The sequence below is a fragment of the Amphiprion ocellaris genome, chromosome 19 (assembly GCF_022539595.1).
Source record: "Amphiprion ocellaris isolate individual 3 ecotype Okinawa chromosome 19, ASM2253959v1, whole genome shotgun sequence".
Classification (NCBI taxonomy): domain Eukaryota; kingdom Metazoa; phylum Chordata; class Actinopteri; family Pomacentridae; genus Amphiprion; species Amphiprion ocellaris.
In genome coordinates, this window is record NC_072784.1 from 19,102,191 (window position 1) to 19,122,177 (window position 19,987).

The 19,987-nt window shown below is 39.9% G+C and overlaps 1 protein-coding gene across 2 annotated transcripts; it reads right to left on the reverse strand.

Moving 5' to 3' along the window:
* Positions 1-97: 97 nt before the first annotated feature.
* mafk (v-maf avian musculoaponeurotic fibrosarcoma oncogene homolog K) lies at positions 98-10,719 on the reverse strand. Of its 2 annotated transcripts, none has more exons than XM_023293474.3 (3): positions 10,519-10,719; positions 4,772-4,850; positions 98-4,692 (listed from the first exon to the last, which is right to left on the reverse strand). In XM_023293474.3, exons 2-3 carry the CDS (start codon positions 4,814-4,816, stop codon positions 4,255-4,257), a joined length of 483 nt encoding a protein of 160 aa, XP_023149242.1. In that variant the 5' UTR covers positions 4,817-4,850; positions 10,519-10,719; the 3' UTR covers positions 98-4,254. The 2 variants fall into 2 exon arrangements, with proteins under 2 accessions (XP_023149242.1, XP_054861208.1); XM_055005233.1 differs by lacking the exon at positions 10,519-10,719 and adding an exon at positions 5,784-10,074.
* Between the last annotated feature and the right edge of the window lie 9,268 nt (positions 10,720-19,987).

Sequence of the window (19,987 nt, forward strand, 5' to 3'; positions counted from 1 at the left end):
CGAGTAGCTGAAATGTTTGAGGAAAAAGCTTTATTTGAAAGTACAAAAAAACAGACACAGCAGACCTATTTATAGGAATAATTTACCATACTTTAAATCAGAGCAGAAACAAATACAGATTTTATTTGTACATGAGGGTAGTTCATTGAGAAAACATGTAAATACATGAATGTAAAATAAAAATAATTTAGGTGTTTTTTTTTTAATAAAATTACACAAATCAATGAAATAAATAGAAAATATAAATGAGCAGAGTAATGACAAATTGTGACGGGTACATACTCAGTTTACGCTGCCTTGTAACTGTCTTCTTTTAAAGTTGCTATCGACAGTCACTTATTAAGCCTCAACATGTCGCCATGAGACTACAACAAAAAAAAAAAAAATATTTATCTCATATGCACAACCTTAACATAGAAATTGTCGCTGTTGAACTAACATTCAATGCATTTTATCCATTATTTCACCCATAACCACATAAATCTGTGTACATGCTCCATTCCTTCTACAATACTAAAACTGACTTCCTTACATGGCTGAAGTTAAATACTGTAGCTTGTAGGACTGGCAAAGCTTGTATGTAAAAGCTTACTTAATCAGAAAGAACTTTTAAATTAACAACCTTGAATACCTAGTCAAGATACACAAGCAAGCTCACTTCTCTAAATACATTTGCATTGTTACTGTTCATGTGAAAATGTCGAATAACCAACTTCTCTTCACAGCTAGAAGAAAGAAAGCTGTTCACACCAGCATCCATGGCAGGTAATGTTTATCCCTCTTTTTTCTAAAAACCCTACATTTATGTGTAACGCTTCTTAGAATTATTTAAAATCTTTTTTGCAAGTCTGTTTATGTATGTGGCTCACACAAAATGTAACGTAGGATGTCTGGCTAGCTTAAGAGCAACATGTCTTTTAGAGCATAAATGGACCCCTGTTGGGTCACACTGAATGTAGGATTAACACCAGAGTACTTCATTCACCCAGAGTAAGGTTTGTCTTTTATTTGGCACATAATAGAAATATATACTTTAACATTTCCTCTCTTTTATTTTTCATTTAGGTGTGCTCATGAAAAAAGCCCCACAGACTCAAATGCAATAGTAAGTGCTACAATGAAACAAGGCCTCATTTAACATCATTTAGTTTTGAAACCTCACCACAAGAGGTCACTGTAATGCCTTGTAGAAAATGCTTTTCGACGTCTATTAACTGTGCTGAAAAATGACTCCTGTAAACACATATGTACTCATACTCAGGTTTAAAACAGACCTTAACTGTAAGAGGTCTGTGTGAATAATTGGAAACAGCTTTGGAATTATTTTCAGGTAAGGTTTCTTTACAGTTACAAAAGCATTACCGTCATCTTAATTTAAAACTGTCTGTTTTATTAAGTCTTCAACTAATGCAGCCTAAAAAAAAAACAACAACAACTGAACATTTGGTTGATTTTAGGCAGTTTTAACCTCAGGCAGTGTTGAAATATGCACAGTCATTTTCAGCATTTAAGACCACTGATTTGTAAATGTTTGGTATAAATTTTGTGCAGGAATTATTGAGAATTTGTGAATTGCTTTGCCACTAAATCTCTGTCATTATAGGTCTCACTTCAGTATAATTAATTATGAAGTAATGTACATGTACTCTTCACTAACAGTGTAAACTGGCGGTTAGAATGTCGTTTCCCCATTTTTAGGGGTTTAATTCTTGTCTTTTACAGAAAATTGTCCAAATTGTGAATTTTAAAAAATAGTATATGTGCTAAAAAGAACTATTACTGGGCTTTAAATGCTCACATAGAAGACTTAAGTTAGGAGAGTAGTTGTCTCATTGTAAATGTGAATACGTCAGCATCAATATAATTAGACTTCAAAGACTGATTACATAGTCACACCACTCCCAAGATAGTAAAAGACATAAATATAGAAAAATATGAAATATATATATATTTATATACTGTATATGCATATAAAACTAAGTATCAGAAAAAGAACATAGGATGTCTCAACATAGAAACCAAGTGAAAATACAAAATGAGAGTAAGAACACAGCATTGCCCCTGCTTAAAAATCACAGCAGGTTGTACAGCAGCAAAGTTCCCCATACTGTTCTTTGCAGCTATAGAACAGGGGAAGAACTGTCATGTCCTCTTAGCCAAGAGAAAATCCTGACATGAACAATCTCTATTGACTTCACTCCAAATTAGGAATGGATCCTCGGTAAGAGCGGCTTGATTTCAAGTGAATTTTTCATATTTAAATATTACAACAACAACAAAAAAAAAACGTACAACAAGAGCAAGGTGTTCACTGCATTGATTTGTCTTGACACCACTGTTTCTTAGAGATGGGCGTCAGGAGTTCTCTTGTAGAAGAGTGTGTCAAAAGCAAGGTAAAATTATAGCTACTGTTTCAGAAAGTAACCAACACCGGCAGCAGCACTTCTCGTGACCCAGCAGTAGGAATGATTTCTATCTGGACGGAGTTTTTGATGTAAGTGACAACAGAAGCAGTGGGAGCTTTTGTCATCTCTAATCTGTAATATACAGGAGGTAAGGTTGAATTGCATCATACTTATAAGGACCGCTCTCGTTATCACTACATCCAATATGGATTACCAACCAAAGAGTGGCGTATAAAGGAAAGAGGCAAAACGTCACCCATTAAGTGCTGCAGTATACATATTGGAGAGCTTTAGTTACATTAGGCTTCACCTTGCAATAAGTGGTCACACCACATTTAATCATCATGCAGTTAAGCCACAGTAACTACAGAAATGCAGCTTCTGTCAGCTTCAATTCTATAAATAAGTAGCCCTGTGAACTGTTTTATTTTATACTGTACCTTAACAGTTTCTTTATAAGTGCTATATGATGAGAAATGCTAATAAACGTCAAATCTTTGGCCCATAATGCTCATTAATCACTTTCCAATTTTGCATTTTAGTCTTCCCGAGTCTGTTAAACAACTATTTAACATATATGCAGAAGCTCATGATTAATTTCTCGAGTCAAGAGGCTACAAACATACCAACAAAATCACATGCAGCACCCTTTCCAATGTCTTCCACAACGTAACACTTCTCAGCCCCACGGACTAATTCAGCAACTTCTCAACTAAGATCAAGCATGACAGCAACTTCAAGATACATCAGATAAACCTCTCTGAGCTCTGATCTACCTGACGCAGACACCCTGTAGATGTGAGGCACATCCTTTAGATGTAGATGTGAGGCACAAATGGCCGGCTTTGATAACATTTCACAACGGGAGTCAATATAGTCCAGCAAAGACTTGAAAGCACTAAAGTGTTACTTCAAAACTGCTGGATTAGACCACACTCAGCAGTTGTATGAAAGCCTTTACTGGAGTGTATTAACTGCTGTTCTCTGGCATTACTTCCTGAAGATTGAATAGGCTATTTGGCAAGAATGATTTTGCAAACTTTGCATAACCAAGACAGAAACAGAAACAATCGTGTAATGCTAGTTAGCTAAACGTTGGTCAGCTATCAACTGTATAACGCAACGCTCTCCAAACATTTCACTTCAACCAAAGCAGGTGATTTTCATACTGCTTAGCACCTGCTAAAAAAGAAGAGGAACGCATCAGTAAAAACATCTGGTGATGTGTTTGGCGGCTCCTCAAATGGTTGGAGAGCACCTGCAAGTGTGGCAATGAATAGGCGACCTCAACGCTGGAAACATAACACCTCATTGTTTTCAACCATATGTGAGATACAGATCACTTGTAGATCTATTTAAGGCTACAAAAGGCTCAATTTACATTCAGACACCAGAGGAAATGTGATTTAGTTGTGCTGTCATATATGTTCTATTTAAATCTCTTGTATTTTATGCTTATAGCTTTAGGTATCAGAGCTGTCCTAGACCCATGTGCTTCCACTTTAAGGCATGTCAGATACTTTAGACTGCAGTAAAAGCAAATCTCAGTCATGGAGGTAGGGTCACAGAGGCCTGATACCCTGCCGGTGCTGGGGGTCAGGGAGGGTTCGTTTTTTTTTTTTTGTTTGTTTTTTTGTTTTTTTGCACAGTGCACAGACAGTGTAGATTGTGTAATAGAAACAGAAGGAGGGAGTCAGAATCGTGACTGCAGCATAACATCACACAGAGCTTGCCACCCCATAACCACCCCTCAGTCTAACTATTGAGCATCCTCTCAGTACAGGATGAGTGACCAGGTCAGAACCAGGAAGGACCAGGCAGGAGAAAGGTGAGCCCAGTCCTGTCTGCACTAGGAGGGAGCCGAGAACGGGGTCGGGCTGGAGTTGTTGTGGTTGGCCGACTTGACGATGGTGATGACGCTGGTGGTGGCCACTTTGCCCGGCGAGAGGGGCCCTCGGGTCACAGTCCGGGCGAAACACTGCAGCGCCTCGTACTTGGCTCGCAGGGCGTCCAGCTCCAGCCTCATGCTGGCGTTCTCGCGGGCCAGCTTGTCCACCTCCTGCTGCAGCTCTGTCTTTTGTCTCTCCAGCTCCTCCTTCTGGGTGACCCGCTTGATGCGACAGCTGGCGGCGTAGCCACGGTTCTTCAGGGTCCGCCGCCGCTGCTTCAACCGCACGACGTCCTCCTTGGTCAGCCCACGCAGGTGCTGGTTGAGCTCCCGCACGGACATGGCCACCAGCTCGTCGTCGCTGAGCGCCGGGGCATTCTCGCCCACCTCCTTCTTGACCTGCAGGGACGTGGGCAAGCGATGAAGAACAGCACCACCGTGCGTGGACATCGACAGGTAACACACTCCTCACTCTTACCTTTAAAGCTTTGCTCGTCTTAAACTGAGTCGTCATTCCCTGCATGCAGACAACTGACCAGAACCTCACAGGAGACACACTAAGAAGAGAGAAAAGGAAAACTTTCACTCGGTAAAATGAAACAAAACACGATCAGCGGTTGACAATAACTTTCCCAAGTATGTGCTACTCTGCTTTGCATGGGATTAGTTCATAAAATATGATGCATCTTTACTCATTTTTGACATGCTACATTATAAAAATGCTGCTTACATATTACACTTATATTAGAGTAATGTAATATGTAACAACTTATCACTTAAGCTGCATAAGAAGATTTGAAATAATGCATTTTTAAACTCTGATACTGATATTTTTACCCAACTAACAGATCTGAGTACTCTCTTCAGTGCTACATATTACTGTACATAGGACACATAATCCAAAATGACACATATACTGGTGCTCCTTTCTATAAGCTCCCTTTCAGACATCACAACAACATTCCAGGGTTACGTCATATGTCAATATTAGTGTTTGCTTGTCAGCAGAGGGCAGCATGACACCATGAAACCGCAGCGCCGGAGCCTGTCTGTATTTACCTATTAGAGGAGGAGGGCCTTGACTATGTAGTTCACTAGACCAAGCAAAAATTAGAAACAGGCGGCCTCTGCCCTTGCTCTTCACAGAACTTTGCATTTAACCTCTCTGCCTATTTTTTGCCAGGGCAGTTTTTAGAAAAGCCTCTCTGTGCTCATCACGGTGATCCGCATGCTTTCCAGACTGCTGCCATGGCCAAAAAAAGCCGAGAGCGCTGAGCTGTGATCCTGTGAGAGGCACACATCCCCCCAAGGCTCCATTTCAGGACCTGCGGACCAGCCTGACTACGAGAGCACTGTTCCATGCTCGACAGCTACCATGGAAACGCCCTGCAAATGGGCGTGGGAGTGGGAGTCACATGGTCACCAAAAGGGTAAACAAGTCTCATTCATAACCGCAACACGGCCCATACATATTACCAAGAAGAACTTACAGTGCAGATCACTTCAGGACATCCTGTGGACAAAATTCCACAATTTTTCTGCGGTATTTCCCTCAAATCCGGCCTTGCATCAAATGTTTGATCCTCTAATCTGGCACAGTCTAGTCGCTGTCTCCTCCTCATCCCACATTCACACAGGTCAACGCAGCAGTGTAACATTTACGGTGATGCTGAACTTTACAGGAGCAGCAGGTACGCATGTGGAAAATTCCTGAAGATAGAGTGTCACAGAGGAATAGTTTCCCTTATAGTCACTGATGTATTTTTGCAGTGAGACAATGTAGTCTATCGATTTAGCGCTCTGTCTCTCTGGTTGGATCCTCTTACACTGGGCTTTCCTGAGCCGCTCCATGCCCTTATTTAACTCTGGCTGGATATATTTAGCCCACAGTGCTGACACAAATTTCTGCCAACTAAACAATTTAAGCAAGTATGCGATAAGTGATACCTCCAGTAAGGCAGCAAAAATTCTCCTGCTGTCCTGTTAGCTGCAGCTTTCATGGAGGAAAACTACTAAGCAAAATGAAAAACAACTTTGTTACTCTCCAACATTAGTCACTGTCCCTAAAATAGCTTAACTTGGAAAATAAACAGATGTGAAATGAATGTAGCGAGCCACACAGAGTTCTGTTTAGAGATTTAAAGAACATCTGCTGTGCTCTCTGGTGTCCTTTATCCATTTGCAAAACATGCAGCAAAAAATTGCATAATTAAGATTTCAGAGGCATCAAATGAAGATGAACGACTAAAATAAAGAATTCCTCGACAGCAAGTTGGCCTAAACAGCCCGATTTAAGTGGTATTGCGTCAGAGGGGGGTCCCTGGGTGTATTCCTCACGAAGATCATGGAAAAGCGGTTGTGGGGTCTTCCTCTCTTCATGCAGGAGGCCTCCAGCTCGAACCAAGAGGCCAGGTTGTTTCCCTGAAATTCTTGAGGCATGTGTGTATGTTTTTGCAACTCGGGGACAACATTTTTCTTGATCGAGATGCTAAAAGTTTCCTTTCCGATGCAAAAACAGCAATTATATCACACAGCCAAATCCACACTTTGTGGTTGTGTCACACACAGACGAGACAGACAAACAAAACAGGGCTTCTCAATATAGGCGAGAAAACAACTCCTATTAGGTTTTTCATAACAGTGAGGGGGAAAAACGGAGTCTGGGAAAATACCTCAAGGAAAAGCCACAGATGGCGGGAGAAGAACAAAACCGCATTCCTGAGTGAACACACATGTGCAAACCCTCACATGCACACAGGCAAATATCTCGAGCCGAGAGGGAACATGCAGCAGTCTGAAAATGTCCTGCGATGCACTCAGCCCTGGGAGGTGGAGTTTGGACAATCCCCACTTGTAAAACAACGACTGCGAGATCCACAAAACGTCTGGAATTCAGACACTTCTACTGCTCGCCCCGAACAACTCAAAAGGCATTCTGTGTGCTCATGTGGAGAAGTGAGAAGTCTCTCTTTGTGCAAGGATTTCGTTTGACTTCCCTGGTTAAAATAACAGCACTGTTTCATTCCTGAAGGTGCTCCACTGATGACCAATAACACAGTTGTACTACTTACTGAGTAACAATATTATCACCAATTTATGCCAACACTAGAGTAACTGCTCAAATAACAGTCCTTTATATACACACCTTTCATGGCTGAGCTTGTTTGTTAAGCTGGTAGTGGAAAGCAAAGCATGCCTGTTTTCTTCTTTGGGTGTACATGTTGTTTTGAAAAGGGACAGACCCCTTTTGAAGACTATTTGTGGCCTGTTTAAGAGGAAAAAGCATCTAGAACTGAACAGAAACTGACACTAACTTCACTTTTGCAGCTAAAACGGTGTAATATATGCCTTTTGTTCAGTAATGTTTTTAAAGTGAGGCATCTGGTCAAGCTCATGGCTGCACTTCACTTCCAGCAGGTAACCGTGGGGCCCAGAGTCCTCCTAAAATAAACAGCAAATCAAAGACTTCTGAGCTTATGCTTGAGTGATAAATGCAGAGTTGGCTCATCTGGACTCTGTTTTTCTTCTTCTCTTTTTTGGGACTGGGTTCACCAGAAAGCAGACTTGTTGCTGCCCTTGACAGCCTACTACTCCGCTCCGCTGAGAAAGCTCTTCTTGCACTTTTCTTTTCCCCCTCCAAGGGGGAGGTGGAGAGATTTCTGTACAGACAGAGGCTCGCAGCCCTCTGCTCTTTCTCCAGCGCAGCACATTTGGTCGGATATTATGTGAAGGAAATGGAGAGCATAGCTGAGCAGTGAGTCATGCTGTTTACTGGTAAAAGCGACAACCAGCAGCAGGGAATCACACCCTCCTGATCTGACGTTTCCTGGAAAATCCCGTTGTTTCGCGGGGAGGAAGGAAAGGTACAGGAGAACCTTGGAAATGGTTGGCATGACCGCCGGAACGTTTTGCGCGGAAAAGGGAGGAGAACTCACCGAATATCTGTGAGGAGATATTCTCCCAGTCGTGGATGCTGGGATTCAAAGAAATGTCAAGAATGCAAAAAGTAAAAAAAAGGCACACTAGTCCTGTTTTCATCCAAAAACCTTAAATACTGCTAATAATAATATATCCTTCAAAACAGCTAGCTGATGTACTGACAGGTGGCATTTGACAGCAAAGCATACATTATGAGTGTTCTGGAGCTATAAATGCTTGCTTGGGTTGCTGTCAACATGAAGTTTGAGTCAGCAAGTTGCCATCAGCCCTATTAAGAATCAACAAGGAATTCCCAATTACACAATCCCACAGTCTAAACCTGACTGTTCCCACATCTCTGACCATGATGTGGTGACAGGTTCAGATCCAGTCATTTTGACAAAAAAAAAAAAAAGCAAGAAAAGACACAGCGGGTGGCAGAGTGAGCAGTCTCAGACACTATAACCTGTCATTTTTGACACATGCAAGACAGAACTGTCCACACAATCACCTCTTATTGCCTGTATACTCTCTGTTTGGCATGTTATTAAATCACCCAGCTTCCAAAGTCAATAATCAGAACTCTTTTTTTTCTTTTTTTTTCCAGTAAGAGGAGCAAAACACATCATAGCAAAATGAGTTCCCTGTGAGTCATCGCATCACTAACCACAAATATTTCACTTTCACAACAGTCTACCACAAACGCTTTTGCACTCTCGCGCTGCTTTCATGCATCAACCACTGTCCAGCAAAATGAGTGCAAAACTGGAGACAATTTCAAGCTATATGCTGTGGTGTCTTCAGGGGAATTTCTCCCACTGCGCCTCTGTGGTAAAATGAGTCAGCTGCTGTAACTTCTCCATCCAAAAAAAAAAAAAAAGAAAAGACATCAACACTTTGGTGATTGAACCACATGTTAACCTCATGACAGAAGAGTGCACCCGCTCCCACTGCCTCATGTCTGAGAGACACGATGCACCCACCAGAAACAACTGTGAATCAGAAAAAAGGCCTCCTGGGCACAAACCTGTAACCATCAAAGTGGAACGAGTTACTCAGACACTAATATTTTCCACGTATTAATCACGATGGCATTTTTTAAAAAGGTCACAAGTTATTCAGTAAAGGACAAACTCAATGGTGGACATAGACGACTGTGAAGCAGCAGAGATGTTATTAGGTCACTGTCCAAAAATGTACTTAGATCATTGTTTTTTCAGGACACACTTTCCTTATCTGTGGAGATTTATGTGGAACAGAAATCACAGCTAAACAAGGCGATAAGATAAATCCCATGTCGTCTTCCTGAGTGATTTATTGTTTGTGGAAATAGACGCCCCTCCTGCTGTTTGGTGACTGCTTGTTTCTCCTGTGGAGGCCAGTCAGCCCTGGTGGTCTAACTTTGCCCTTTGTCCCACATGTCTAAAATGCAGACCACGTGTTGATTTCAATGTCAAAAGCAGCCTGGTATTTTTGCATTATTTAGCAGTCTGTGTTCAGTGAATTGAAGGAGAGTGGCATAATTAAAGGGGAAATGTTTTACGTAAATTAGTTTTAAGAGGGCAGTGAGGGAAGTTTCTTTCACTTCCTTTTACCCCCAAAGCGCACGCCAGTGACAAAGAAGTAGGCTAAAAATAACTGACAAATAAAAATAACAATTTTAGAGAATATTGGTTCCGTGGCTCTCAGTAGACTAGTGTGCCTTTTTTAAAGTTTTTTTTCTAACGTTCGCATATTTACACTGTTAAATAAACGTAACAGTTTCGTGCGTAAAATTGTGATTTTATATATATATGTCCCAATATATTTGTCGAAAACACTCCTATGCTGTCGATTTCTGTGCTCCTTATAAACTTTTATAAATATATCATCATTTTTAAAAGTAAGTGTCTTAAGTCAATGTCACAATTAACCCACTTAAATAAATTATAAGGTCGTGCGTAAAAGGTTGGAAATGCGCAAAAAGTGACGCAAAAAATAAGCAGAAAATCCAAATTAATTTAGACATGTTTTCCCTCGCTTTCTAGTTGCGACTTCTTCGAGGATTCAGCCACTTTTGAGTGGTATTCTGTTGTGTTTCTCCAACACAACACGTGTCGGCAACGACTGAAACAATCCGCACAGTCAACATCAACTTTCATAACCGGGGATCAAAACTTTATCCTCCATGACGGGCGTGTGTGTGACCGACACAAGGCTGACTGCGCCGATATGTCACCGTGAGAACTTGAGCAATTTCGAGAGGAATGTCAAAACATCTTCCTGAAAAAAATGTAAAAAATAAAAATAAAAAAACAACCACCTCACCTCTGTGGACGCCGATATGTTAGATCCGGAATGCGTAAAAGTGGCGGAGTAGGTTTTCCTTTTTAGATCCGACGGTTCTAAGTTGACACAGTTGCTGTAACAGCGTCCAGCGGCCGGGCAGCGGTGTATCCTTGTACTAAATTAACTACAAAACAACAACAATGTACCAACATTCCACGCTCTGCTTCCGCAAGCACTCACGTCACCGATTCCTCGTGACCGCCCCCTCCATTCATGAAAATAACTTTCTGCTGACGTCAGTCTGGGAAGGTGGGGGGGGGGGGGGTGTAGGCCGAGGGGGAGGAGGGGAGGATAAGGGGGGGGGGTGAAGCCAGAAATAGAAGATAGATACTGCTGGCGACTGCTTTTGCTTACTTAACAAAACTAATCAAAGTGAGTTCATGTTGCCAGCATCAGCCAAGACGTGAAAAAAACCCCAAATCTTTAAGGAAGTCATAAACTCTCTCAAATCCACTTCACCACTTCATCACTTCTAACTCTTTTATGGTCACGTCTGCACTACAAGGTATTCAAAAATGTGCATTAAGTGAGGGAAAACAGCGACCTCCTCCCTCTGCCTGACTGTTTTTTGTTTTTTTTTTTGAGCAGCAGCAGCATTCCATTCCTGAGGAAAGTATGTGGTGTAGTAGCCCAGCAGTCACAGGATTTCTCTTATTTTAACTGTGCTGCTGCCAGTAACGTCACAGGTTATTCTGGGTAATTAAGTACTGAATGTAAATATGTTAAGTCGGCAGCCCTTTTAAGGCCTGTATGTTTCTTCCTGCTCAGTTATCTGACATAAGAAGATCTCAAGACGTTAACAGCATGTTTGCACTGTAAACAATGAGGGCTACACAGTTTAAATAAAATACAAAGGAAGATTTTTCCTTTTTCTCTTGCAACATACTTGAAGGCAATGTTTTAAACACTTGGGAGACATAAACATCTGGATCTGGAATGTCTGTAGCTACACTGATGAAATAAGGATGTAAAATCTGCATGTTTTCATCAGCCGGTGCCTATTTATTCATTTGTGTCGAGTGATTTGTGATGATGAAACAAACACGGCTAAAAAATATATGAAGCTGTCAAATAGAGCCTTTGAAAAACTACTAACTTGACAGAAATTGCGTGATAATGAGCCGTAATTGCACATTTACCAGACATGTTGACAAACCCAAAGTACTGTCAGTTAAGGACTGGTGGTTTTCCTGTTTTATTTTGTTTCTTTTTGGAACTTCATTTACCATTTTAGGTCAAGAAGCAGCTTGGTTATTGAATCATTTTTGTTCCATGATGGCCTCTGTTTGGCGGTGCTATGTTTAGCCACTGAAGAGACAAAAGAGGAAACACAGAGATGCACAAATAAACACACGCACATGGTGTCAGATGCATGACGCGAGTTTGACCTTATGACTGGTGGCTGATGAGTGATTGAATAATAAATGCTGAGTTGGATTTTACCAGAGGCAACAAGAAACAAACAGACACTGCAAGACTTATTAAACTTTCGGCTCTCTATCATGAGGAAGGGTTGTTTTTTTTTTTACTGTTTTCCAAAGCGCTGACGTTAGACGCTGAATACTGAATTCTGAGTCACAGGAGGAACACTCCCTTATTTCATAAAAGGCCTCTTCCAGCCAAACTGACTAACTCCTCAGACTTCACTTTTTCTACCTTTGGCTTGTTGCCAGATAAGCAGATTAGATTTATGGTTACTGTCATCGTTTATGGCTAATGACTCAGCAGATCAACCTCTTCCCCTGAATCGCATGTGGAATCAATTTTTAGTTTGCTGAAGATGCTGGGTCGACTCTTTCATCTTCACTGGAGCATGCTTGGAGTACATAGCAAATGAACCAGATGAGTAACCAGCTTTGTGTCCTGGTTAGCTTGTATCACCATCACGTTGACCGCAAGCAACGATACACTGTTTCCTTTCTGTAGCGCCTCTGTAATGAGTAAGGTACATGCATCGCTTGGGTTGTATTTTCTAGATAAAATTAGATAGCTTGGTCAGGAAGGACATTCTTTATACATAAGGCATCAAGCAGGAGGTTGGAGAAGGTATTGGGTTTCTTTTCCTCATGTTAGATTAGAGATGAGATGTGATGCTGTTACATTTGAGAGTAGATGTGAGACGAGAAAACATATTGGATTAAAATATACAATATTAGAAAGAAGACAAGATAAAATGAGATTAAACTGAATAAAATGGGACTGTATTACTTTGGATTAGAGCAGAGTTTAGGTTCCTTTACATGTGGTTTTAGATGAGATTACTATTGCTGAATTACGAATACATCACAGTGTTGATGGTGAGATTAAATGAGATGTGCTATGTATGATAATAGTGGATTGGGATTACTTTAAATTAGACAGGATGTTACAGGACATTTAACTGTAAAGTAAATTTGATGGGATCATTATATTAAAGTTGACGTGATTTGATGTGATTGAGTTGAGATGAGATGAGACTGGATTACATTAGATTAAGATGAGGACAGATTAAGATGAGAATCCATAATATGAGACATAAAATGTGATTAGCTGAGATAGCAGAGAGGAAATATAACAATTTGATATCAGATTAGAGGTAGATGGGGTGAAACTGGATTATATTAGAGATGAAATTAGAAAACATTAAAATAGAGATGTAATGGGATGAGATAGAAATAAATAGGACTGTACTTAGTAGACTTGAGATGAGATGAGATTCAGCCCAATTTAACTGAATTCAGTTATGGATGAGATGTACTGTGGGATGAGATGGGAATGCTTTAACTGAGATTAGATGAGAATGATATCGCTTTTCACTAAAGCTGAGATAACATTAGATTAGGTGCAGTTAGCTAAAATTAGATTACATTAAATTTGATGATATGATATTAGCTACATTAGATTAGAGTAGAGATGTGACAAGTCTAGATGAGAATGAAATTAGGTTATACAAAATAAAAGATGAGATGATAAAATTTGACTACTTTGAGTTTCATAGGGCATTCAATGAGATGGTATGAGAGTAAATGAGATGAGTTTAGATGAGAATGAGATTATATTTGATGACAGAAGAGATGAGGTTAGATGAGGTGAAACTAGATAAGATTAGATTACATTAAACTAAATATGGCATTCGATGAGATGGAATGAGAGTAAATTAGATGAGTTTAAATAAAAATGAGATTAGATTTCACAAAAAGAGATGAAATTAGATGAGATGAAATCAGGTGAAATTAGAGTACATTAAATTTGAAATGGCATGAGATGCGATGGAAGATTGACGTACATTACAACAGAATAGAGATTTGTTGGGTTTATAGCATGAGAATACATTTTACAAAACAAGAGATGAGATTAGATGAGGTGATATGACATCAGATTAAATTAAATGAGAATGAATCAGATGGGACTGAATTATAATACAGATGAGATGTTTGGATGAGAATGATATTATATTGCATTAATGTAGAGATCAGATTAGACTATATGAGATTATATTAAACGAAAAATCATTTGAATTAAAGTGAGACTATTAGATATGAGATTAGATGAGATTACACTGTAGTCATTTAGATGAGATGGTAGAGAAGAGACAGGATAACTATAGAGTGGTAACAATGAAATAGAAACAAGATAATGGTACATGTGGTGTCTTTTTCCTGCACACTCTGCCAGACAAAGCAAAAGACACGACTGGTGAGACAAAGCCTCTGCAGGACCACCTCGGATATTCTGCATCAGTCAGACACCCAGCTGCTCAGTCAATGCCATACCACCCAATTACTGTCCATCTGGCAGCGGCATACATAGATGACCTCAAATACACCCGTTGTGTCCAGCACAACAAAAACAGCGGAGCATGAGCAGCAGACTTTTTGTTAGATCGCTGTGCTGTGGGGTCTGGGCTCTTGCAGGCAGTTTTGGATTACAGGAAGTAACATTGAGTCACTAATCTTGCTTCTTTCTGACTCAGACTGTTGAACTCAGAAATCTGATCTGGTACAAAGAGGCCCCCTGTTGTAAGGGGATATTTTTTTTCCTTCCAAATGCTCAAAATTATTAGTGAGAAAAAGGCTGATATTAACCATACAGGCTATTTTAAACTGAAGTAATAGCAATGAGCCAAACAACTCACGCTGCTTAAAAAATATTGAATTCCGAATCACGTTTTTTTTCCCCCACTTCCACGTTATTCAGGAACAGGTCTGCCTGAAAATACCCGACACATTAGACAGCAGCCCCTGGCACCGTTTGTGCCGTACGTAATCTCAAAAGTTACAGAATTGTTTTTGCAGATTTGTAGACTTCCCATATGACACAAGATTTAATTTGGAGCGTTTACTGAACATTCCACTGACTTCACCAAAATGTGTTTCATATGAAAACACTTTACGTAACCAGCTGGCAGCGTGGAGCTGCATGGAAACGAACATGGGTGAAGTTACAGTAGTAGTGGTGACAGCGGGAGCTGGAGGAGGCCGTGGTGGACTCCTTAAAGCCTCATAGCCACTAATGGAGTTCAGCAAGATTCTCTTTGAGCGTCTTCATATTGAAAACTATTTGACATCCAAAATGAGAGTTTTGGCTTTTGGGGACAACTTGCTAAAATCCAGTACATGTCATCTTCATGGATCACTTCTATAACAGAAGGAGAAAGTAACCTCTTTCTATTCCTAATAGTCTTGTCACAGCTGAGCAATGCCCAAGGAATGAACAAATCACTGCCGCTGACCATGGGTGGGACTAAATATGGACTATTATTAAGGGTGGTATAGTTTGGGTACTCCACTCCTGTTTTCCTCAGGACATGTAGTTGTAAGTGATAGCAAAAAGTCAAAGAAACAACTTTTTTATTTGTCATTTCTGAAAAAAAGACTCAAATAGCTCTTAGATTTATAGCTTTTAGAAACCTGGATCTTGTTTATTTTGGTTGCAATGAATGCTGCATTTCTATTTTAAACTAACCCCTGTTTTGTTTGGATTTCATTCATTTTTATTCAATTTGCACTAAATTCTGTAGATAAGATATGAGGATGTAGTAGGTTAGAAATGACAACAATTTAGTAGAATGGAGACTGCTGCCACCTTGTGTTACATAACTGGAATTTAAAGTGGACTACCTCTGGCGTTTTCCCTTGAATTCTAGCTCCACATGCAATTTTTTTTTCAGGGACAAGTAGTCATTCTTTTCCTCAGAAATGGTTCTTGGGAAGTGACAGTCAGAATCAGATGGAATTATGAGGGGCTATCCCATCTTGTAAGTCAAGACAAAGATCCCAGAAGTGCTGATTCATATGTCTTTTGGTTTTCAGAATTTCATTTTTACCAGAAGAAGGTCACACTTTTGTTGCCACAGGACAAATTTTCAAAATGTAACACAGATAAGTGTGTTATACATGTAGTGCAGCTTATCTGTGTCAAAAACACAGACGACAAAAACTAAAATATTGGACTATCAACCTTATGTTTATTAGAATACTAGTATTGGGATACACTGTTAAGCCATATGAATACTTCATAAAAGACATCTTATGTGAGTGTTATTATCATAGGGAAGAACTACAGTTTATTTATTGATCACATAATTACATTATTGACATAGCAACAGAGAGGGAAACAAAACAATACCAGGCGAGTAGTGTCTGGACCGGTCTGGAGCTGTGATGTGCAGAAATTATGACGACTACAATTATGATCATGAGATGGCAACATATCTGCAGACAATGACATTAGTGATGGGAAAAAAACTTTCCCAAGCACTGAGTGAACCACATCAAGCAGTTGTCACCAACTGTGCTTGAAATGATTCATTGTTTTGAGTGTGACGCAGTCAAAGAGATGACATCTGCTGGCCATTTCTTGTTCTTGCATTTGTTCCCACATGAGTTATAGGAAAGTCCCTGTGAACAATAAATCAGCTCAGTGCTGTCATTATCTGTGTTTTGCTCCACACAGAAGATTGTATATAAAATTATCACTCTAAAACAGAAATGATCAACTTGTAAATATGGCAGACGAGGGAGTTAAAAGCCAGCAGGACAGCAAGGCCTCACAGTGACGTAGTTATTGATGTGTTTATGGGACATTTTAGCGTTGAAAGTTATGCATCTACTAAATCAGATTGTGTAAACTTTTTCTGAGACATATTTCAAGCGACAGATTTTGTAATATCCTGTACTGCAATGCTTGCTCATAGGCGATCTTTGGATTTGTTGGATCTTATACATAATAAAAATCTAAATTAGTCAGGTAATTTCTTAGAATAAATAACATTGCAGGGTCATAGCTGTAATAATGAATATGTGAGGTAAATTTACGTAATTAGTAATATTGTAGGGTCTTAACCTTAATATTTAATGTAGTGCGGTCAATGTCTATTTTTGTATGGTTTTAACCATGATATTTAAGTTAATTAGGTACATTTGCATACATAGTAATTTAGTAGTCTTGACTTTGACATTGAAACGTGTTAGCTAAATCCATATTGCCAAAATTATGGAAAACCCAAAAAAGGAAACTAAACAATTATACATTTTTACCCACATTATATTATTATTATTATTATTATTATTATTATTATTATTATTATTATTATTATTATTATTATTATTATTAATTATTAAGAAAAAATTATACTCAGATAATGTATTTATTTATTTTCCATCTTTTTTTGTTTTGTTTTCTATGTTTTTTAAGTTATTTATTTTATATATATTTTTTTTTATTTATATATATGTGTGTGTGTGTGTGTGTGTGTGTGTGTGTGTGTGTGTGTGTGTGTGTGTGTGTGTGTGTGTGTGTGTGTGTGTGTGTGTGTGTGTGTGTGTGTGTGTGTGTGTGTGTGTGTGTGTGTGTGTGTGTGTGTGTATTTTTTTTTTACCTTTATTATATTGCACAGTGGAGAGAGACAGGAAACGTGAGGGAAAGACATGCAGTAAATGACCATGGGACGGACTCAAACCCATGACCGCTGTGTCGGGGACTATAGCCCCTGTTTATGGGTGGCCCGTTCAACCTGTTGAGCTACAGGGGAGCCCTTTCCATATTTTTTAAAGCTAAAGATATGCAAAAATTACAAGTCTACAGTCCTTAAACTTGCTCTGCAGGCTGCCGCCAGGTATGCTTGTACACCTTTTGTCTGTTTAAAATTATTACTTTGGAGGTGATAACTGAAAAGCACATTATGTTCCTCACAGTCTGTGCTTATAACGCCTAAATTCATCAAACAGGTTTAGTCACTGGGGCTACCAGACAACACATACACACATACACATACACCAATCAGGCATAACATTATGACCGCCTGCCTAACAGCCCTGACCCGCTGAGGCATGGACTCCATTAGACCCCTGAAGGTGTGCTGTGGTATCTGGACCAAGATGGGAGCTGCAGATCCTTTAAGTCCTGGAAGTTGTGAGGTGGGGCCTCCATGGATTGGAGTTGTTTGTCCAAGACATCCCACAGATGCTCGACTGGATTGAGATCTGGAGAATTTGGAGACTAAGTCAGCACCTCAGACTCGTTGTGCTCCTCAAACCATTCCTAAACCATTTTTTGCTTTGTGGCAGCGCACATTATCCTGCAGAAAGAGGCCACAGCCATCACAGAATAACATTTTCATGAAAGGGTGTACATGGTCTGCAACAATGCTTAGGTAGGTGGTTTGTGTCAAGATGGCATCCACATGGATGGCAAGACCCAAGGTTTCCCAACAGAACATTATCCAAAGCATCACACTGCCTCCACCGGCTGGCCTTCTTCCTATATTGAATCCTAGTGCCATGTGTTCACCAGGTAAGCAAATGCACCTGGCCTTTCATGTGATATAAAAGAAAACGTGATTCATCAAACCAGGCCACCTGCTTCCACTGCTCCGTGGTCCAATTCTGATGCTCATGTGTCCATTGTTGGTGCTTTTGACAGTGCACAGGGGTCAGCATGTGCACCCTGACTGTTCTGCAGTTATGCAGCCCCTTACGCAACAAACGGAGATGCACTGTGTATTCTGACACCTTTCTATCAGAACCAACATTAACTTCTTCAGCAATCTGAGCAACAGTAGCTCGTCTGTTGGATCAGATCACATGGGCCAGCCTTAGCACCCATGTTGTCTAGCCATCACAGTTTAGCCCTTGTCAAACTCGCTCAAATCGTTACACTTGCCCATTTTTCCTTCTTCTAACACATCAACTTTAAGGATAAAATGTTCACTTGCTGCCTAATATGTCCAACTCACGAACAGATGCCATGATGAAGAGACAATCAGTGTTATTCACCTCACCTTCGGTGGTCATAATGTTATGTCTGATCGGTGTATATGTACAGTGGTTATAGTAGATAACTGCACATCTTAAGGACACTTGTGGTAGGTCTTTACAATACATGAGTACGTGCTGCACTGAGTGCATCATGATGTGCTCTCCATCAATGTGCATGTGAATGCAAGTGAAGGCCTTCAGGCATTCTTCTTCTGGGAAAATTAGACATTTTATACAAAGGTGTAATTAAGAAGGGCGGTTGCACTTACAACAGCTAAAAAATTCACAAACACAGAGGCAACCACTGAAGAAATTCATAACTAAACATTTAGAGAACATTAGGCAAAAGTGTAGTTATATCTGCTCCCTAATACAGCATGAAGTTCTGCTCAAAGCATAAGTCAGTATACCTCGTTCTTAGGATTTTAAAACATTGCGGGCTTAACCCAGGCTATAAATCTTTTGATATTGATCATTGCACGATTTTCAGGTCATTTCTGAGTAAAAGTACTATAGCATGTGAGGCCTTGCTTAAGACAGAGTGAGGTCATTCCGCTTTCTTTCCATGTTCCAGATTAATGAGTGCAGGCTTGCTACGTCACTGGTTCTCAACATGTACGTCTTGGGTCCGTGTACGGATCTGGTAATTGGATTTTCCGTTCTGAAGCGGGTATTGAAAAACAAAAAACGAGTGGTTATTTGATTTTTGTTTTAAAATACAAAAATTAAAACTGAGATACAAGGCGTTTTTCCTTTTCATGATCAAAAAGGGATATACGATTTTTTTTTTCCAAAAAATGCTTTGATTTTCGTTTTATATTTAGAATAACAAGAAAGTAAAATCAGTAAGAGACAAACGAAAAAAGGTCCGTTTTTTCATTTTCTGCAACCGGAAGTGGTCATCAGCAAGTGTGGAGCCAAACAGAGTACGGTGCATAGACTGTACATACATTTTTTTCGTGAGTTTTCATGGTCAAAATGAGAGATCAGGTGGCCGATCCTAAAATAAATCAATATTGATTTTTTTTTATAGAGCGTTAAAGTGTTGCGAAGCCAGGGGGCGGGGTTACTCGATTGACAGTCCGATCTGGAATGATTGACAGGTCCTATGGAGGAGGCAGCAGAGACTCTGCTCTCCTCGTCTGGATTAATTCTGATATAATAACTGTTGGTTTATTTATCGGTGGAGCAGCACAACATTTTCCACAGAC